The 5,819-nt window shown below is 42.0% G+C and overlaps 1 protein-coding gene across 1 annotated transcript in view; it reads right to left on the bottom strand.

Moving 5' to 3' along the window:
- Positions 1–2,946: 2,946 nt before the first annotated feature.
- LOC103197366 (cytochrome c oxidase assembly factor 1 homolog) overlaps positions 2,947–5,819 on the bottom strand; it is a 13,801-nt gene continuing 10,928 nt past the window's right edge. Inside the window, 3 exon segments of the mRNA XM_007941249.2 lie at positions 2,947–3,043; positions 3,924–3,961; positions 3,963–4,001. Coding sequence (XP_007939440.2) covers positions 2,947–3,043; positions 3,924–3,961; positions 3,963–4,001 — 174 coding nt within the window.

Below are 5,819 nucleotides of genomic sequence, written 5' to 3'. Positions count from 1 at the left end.
GGTCTTCTCTCTGCAGACTTTACAATTCTGCAATTCTCACTACTCTAGTGCAGCCCTTTCTCAATCACTGGGCTCTCTTGTGTCTATTACAAGATGTGCTAGGGCACTTGCTCAAACTCTGCCCATGGCAGAAAGTCACCTTTCCCTCTGATGATTACATGCACTCTCCAAGATGTCTTCAAGGTAGTTTCTGGGAGGCAATGGCTGAGTCATGGTGATGACTGATTACACAGGAAATAGTGGGCTGCAAATACACATCAATGCTATGCTGAAAGAAAAGGAGAGAAAATATGTATTGGTCTCTCCATGTCTGGAGTAAAGAAGAGTGAAGAAAATCAAAGACAGATGGAAATAATTAGTCTAAAGGACTAATGGACCACGTGAGCTTCAGCCTCCACAACCCTGAGACCAGAACTAGATGGTACCAGGCTACCACAACTGACTGCACTGAACTAAAAAAAAAAAAAAAAAAACCCACAAACCCATTGCCATTGAGTCCATTCTGATTCCTAGCAACCCCCACTGGGTTTCCAAGGCTATAAATCTTTACGGAAGTAGATTGCCTCATCTTCCTCCCAGATAGCAGCTGATTGGTTTGAACCACCGACCTGGTTAGCAGCCAAATGTCTTACCCTCTATGCCACCAGAGCTCTGAAAATGATCACAAAAGAAGGTCCTGGATAGAGTGGGAGAAAAATGTGGAACACAACTCAAAATCGTAAAAAAGACTAGGCTTACAAGCAGATAGAGACTGTTGGAATCCCCAAGGCTATGGCCTTTAGTTACCCATCACAGTTGGAACTGAACTAACCCTTGTGGCTCAATTTTCAGCCAAATAATAGACATTTCTACAAAGGCAACAATAACACTAGGGAGGTATGCACTTCTTAGAACAATCAAGTACCTGCGATCAAAAGAACAGCTTTTGCCAGGTCAAAGTTCAGAAGGCAGGAAGGGTTAGGAAAGGAGGAGGAATGGAAATGAGAAGCACAGGGAGGAAGTGAGATGAGTGATGTTACACTGAAGGGATTGCAATCAATGACATGAAACAAAATGTGTATGAATTGGAAGAAAACTGATTTGCTCTATAAACTTTAACTAGATCACAATAAAAAGTTAAAAAAAAAAAAAAAAAAGTTTTGCAATAACCAGGCTCCACCTGTTCTGAATCAGCCATAAGGGCATTAAGTACATTAACTAAAAAAGTACCCAAGATGGTAGCTTTCTGATAGAAACCAAGGAGTTTTTCACTGTGTAATGCTATTTCCTGTCAACTAGGTTTAAAAAACCTCTTCATTAACTCAAACCCTACACCAACAAAAATTGTCACTTGGAGCGCTGGTGGCATAGTGCCTAAGGCATTTAACTGCTAACCAGAAGGCTGGCAGTTCAAACCCATCAGCCACTCCTTGGAAGGAAGGTTGGGCAATCTTCTTCCATAGTGACACTGCCTCAGAAACCCAAGGAGGGGTCGCTATGAGTCGGATCTGACTCCGCAGCAGTGAGTTCGGTTTGGTTTTGGCTTTTACTTCAGAACAGGTAGTCCATCTAGGCCCTGACTTTCTACAATGTGGTCATTTGTTATTGTTTGTAGTTATGTGCCGTCGAGTCGGACCCGACTCATAGCAACTGCTCTTTGGTGGTCACAGCAAGAAAAAACTAGCCAACACTGAAAGGAGGTCAAAGTTGTCAGGGGACAGGCCAAGGTGAAGTAATACATAAACTGATATGCGACACAACAGAAAAGTATGTGAATGTTACAGTATAAAGCAGCACAAAACCACGTACATGAGGCACTGCTATTTATTTTAAAAGACTGTTTATATTTAACTATAAATATACTAGTAAAAGTACCTTCAGGGAAAGAGACTTACTTTTCACTATGTAATCTCTTCAAAAGACAAAATTTTTAAAGAAACAAACTCCAGAACAGAGATAATGTCCAACGATTAAAGGCCTTGTACTCTACCAGTATGTTGAAGCTTATGTTTTCTGGGAGGCTTCTCTCTAATGAATATTAAGAATGTAGGAAAAGAACTCATGAATGTCCTTTATTGCAGGCAATTAAGACTGCACTAGGCCTAATAACACTTGAGAGAGGGCTAAATTGGCCTTTAAAAGCAAAGATAGCAGATTTCTGTGTTGCAGGCTCCAGTGCTCAGAGGGAAGATCTTTTGCTTTATAAACCACTTCCCTTACGCGAGTAATAAAACCCAAGGGCATGATTCTCTAACAGGCGGTTAAGCTGTCTGGAAAGCAGAGAGATAAGAACTCAGCAGCAGCTGTAAATTAACTTTCATAAGGTTTCTGCACACACACACACATTTTTTAGCTTTCAAAGTGTTTGAAATGAAAGCAACTATTTTGCAAACCTTACTCAGGCAGACTTAAGAAAACAAAAACACAGAAGCAAAGAAAATATTCTAAAGGGACTGAGGAGACCCACAAGCCGCTTAACAATGTGAATGCAGGATAAAGTAACTCAAACAAAACTGCCTTGTCTTAGCATTCTAATGTCAACAATTTAAAAAACTCTTCAGCCTAAGTCTTTTCAATCTTTGGGCTGAAAATTATGGGATGGAGTGTGGAGAGGAAAATAAGGAAAAGAGAACCAGTAAAAATTAAACATTTTATTATTAGGTGTCTTCCCTTCTATCCTGTGCTTTGCTTCTTCTATACAGAGCTCTTTTAAATAAATAATTTTACGAACTTATAGTAATGGTTTCTTTCTGATTAAATAAAAAACCAGAATAATCTTCCTTGTGATCAAGTGATAATTACAGTAGCATTAGCACATGCTGGTACCTCCAATTATCCCACTGGTGGCTGGAAAAAGACTCACAGCAGGGTTTGCTCCTGGAATGGGTTGCCGCCTGTCACTGCTGTGAGGTGCACACTGGAGAAGGCAGGCCAGGCTTGAAGAAAACTGAGTCTTTCTGATCACCTTCACTTCTTTGTGTCATTTCTGTTCTCCTCATTGGACTTGAACATGGGAATCTTCTGACCACTCTTGAGCTCTAAGAAGACCTCCTGAAGGTTCCACCTGATAGCAAAAGTATAGTCTCTCTAATCAACAGAAAACACTTGGGTACAAAATATGGTCAAAAGAGGGGGAAAAAAAGCAATTGTTTGGAAGAATGTCTTGAGAATTTTTTAACATTATGTTCTGGTAGTGCTATATCCTTAATATCATTTTACAAGCTTTCTTTATTTAACCAGTAGTAATGGCAGGGCACATTTAAGGAAGAATGACTGATGGGTGAATGGAAGGGGCTCAGGAAGAAGAAGGAGCTGCTCATTTGCCATTTCCTAACCCACACCAACCTTCTGTTCCTGGCCTGGAATGCAGCCAGCTCCTGAACTAATCCCCAACAAGGGCTCAGTGAGCCCAGGGTGAGTTGGGTGGAGGCGGCTGAAGGGCCACCCAATCCTTTTGTCCTCGGGAATTAAAACACATCCTGGCAGGAGAGCAAACATCTCTGAGAGGTTTCCCATGGGGGAAGTGAGTGGACGTAGCTATTGGCAACCAGACAAGAAAAGCCAATTAACAGGGTGGAGAACTTATGTAAAGAATGTGATGAATAATTCTGGAATAGGAACCCAGGCCTTATTCACCTGTAACAAGTTGAGTTAGAAGCTGTAACACAGCATCAAATCATCACAGGCCAAGATTGGTGTAACTGGAAAGTCTGTCAAACTCAGCAGCACAGGAGAGGACAATCCAGTAGACTCATCTGGCAAAGGGTTAGTGTTGAGCTAAGAGCCAGAGCACTGGCTTGCTGCCCAGGCCATGAAGCTTTCAGCTTCAAGCTTTGAAAAGCTAATTCTTATTACACAATCGTTTAATTACAAAAGAAAATGGTGTCAGGACTGTTTCATTGAAAGGTTCTTGTCGTTTCCCCCACCCACTTTCCTGTGCATACCTCTTAAAGGGGGCATCCTTGGATGACCTGACGTAGAGGTAAGCCCTTGGCCTTAGACCCAGAGACAGGAATCTTCAACTGAGGGTAAAAATGAGCAGAAAAGAGAGATGTACTTGAATATGTTGTTGTCGTTTCAAAAGGCAACAAAATGATGCCTTCTAGAACCAGTCCCATAAAATCCAGTGATTATCCACAGAATCTGATTGTTTTGTTGTAACAGTCTAGCTGAAGGATTCACCTGATTTTGCACCTGGTTCCTCAATGTCCTGGCCCTCTATGGATTGTTTAGTGTGGTCAATGGCAGTTCTCTATATGAGCTTTGAAAGGAACTATACAGAAGCCACTCCTCAGAAGGAAGATGGGGCAATCTACTTCCGTAGTGATACTGCCTCGGAAACCCAAGGAGGGGTCACTATGAGTCAAGTCTGTCTCGACGGCACATAACAACAACAAACAACAAACAACAATATAGAAGTGGATTAGGCACCAACTAGTGGAAAAACCTGAATGAAAACAGTGAATACAGAGATAGTTGGAGCTGCAACCCATCAGCTACTCTGACAGGACCAATAGCCTGCATATTTCCAGGTGGTGTTGGGACCTGAGAATTGACCTAAAGATCAGCCCTCATTACCAAGGGCTGCTGGGATGACTGTGCTGGTGGCCTATGACTAGGAAGGGAAACAGCAAGGAGGGAGACAACCTGAGCTGTTGACTTTCTGCTGTCTGGAGGGTGCAGCCACTTTGAATGTTTATAAGTGGCAGCCATTTTGGATATTTAAAGTGACAGAAGGACAGCCATTTTGATTCTTTACAAGGGGTGGCCATTTTGGATATTTAAAGTGACCTACTGGGATCTTAGAAGCTTGCAAACAGCCATCTAGATGCAACGATAGGTCTCTCATCATTCAGAGCAAAGAAGAATGAAGAAAACCTAAGATTCATGGAAACAATTAGTCCTAGTGACTGGTACACCATGCAATCCTCAGCCTATATGACTATGAGATGAGAAGAACCAGATGGTGTTCGGCTACCACTGTCAACCACTTGGAGGGGGATCTATGTAAGAAATCCTGGATAGAGAGGGAGGAAATGTGGAAAAAAACTCAAAATCATTTGGAGAAAAAAAAAAAGGGGGGGGGGATCAGGTTTGGTGGTCTGAGAGAGCATGGTGGAACCACTGAGCCTATGGCCCCTAGCTGCCCTTCAGGTCTGGAATTGAACCCACACCTGTGGCTTCCAGCCAAACAAAAGACACGCATATGAGTTAAACACTTACCTGAGGTGGAAACACTCCTTGGGAAGAACAATCATGGGAGAAAGAAGGGCTGTTTATGCACAGGGAAACAGCTCAAGGGGCAGGAGTACATGGAAAGATGGACACTGGGAAGAGGTAACTATTAGGAGGAAATGGGAGGGGAGCTGTTGCATTGTGGTAAATTATAGTCAATGTCATGAGACACAGTGTATGTGAACTGCTATATGCAAAGTGAATTTAGTCTGTAAATTTTCACCCAAATCACAATAAATAAATAAATATAAAGTGACCTAGGGTGTGGCCATTTAGAATCTTTACAAGTGGCAATCATTTTGGATTTTAAAGTGACAGCATTCTCATTCAGATTCCAGGGACCTAAGAATGGGCTCTGTTTGCCAAGGTCAGTAGGGATATATGAGAAGCTGACAACAGGAAAGGAGGCAAGTGATGAGTGTGTAAGTGCTGTCAACTAGTGAATAGAGGAACACAGTACCCTGCTTGTGAAGATAACATACAAACAAAACAAAGAAAAAGAAAATCGTAGGCAAGTCACTCCAACATACAATCACCAATTAAATATAAACACAAAAATGTCACAATGCCTAGGAGACAACAGAGCATCACAGTCCACACAAAGA

Source organism: Orycteropus afer, unplaced genomic scaffold (assembly GCF_000298275.1).
Source record: "Orycteropus afer afer isolate SDZICR_OR568_19922 unplaced genomic scaffold, OryAfe1.0 scaffold00077, whole genome shotgun sequence".
In the NCBI taxonomy this organism is placed as follows: domain Eukaryota; kingdom Metazoa; phylum Chordata; class Mammalia; order Tubulidentata; family Orycteropodidae; genus Orycteropus; species Orycteropus afer.
This window is presented reverse-complemented; position numbering and strand designations above follow the sequence as displayed.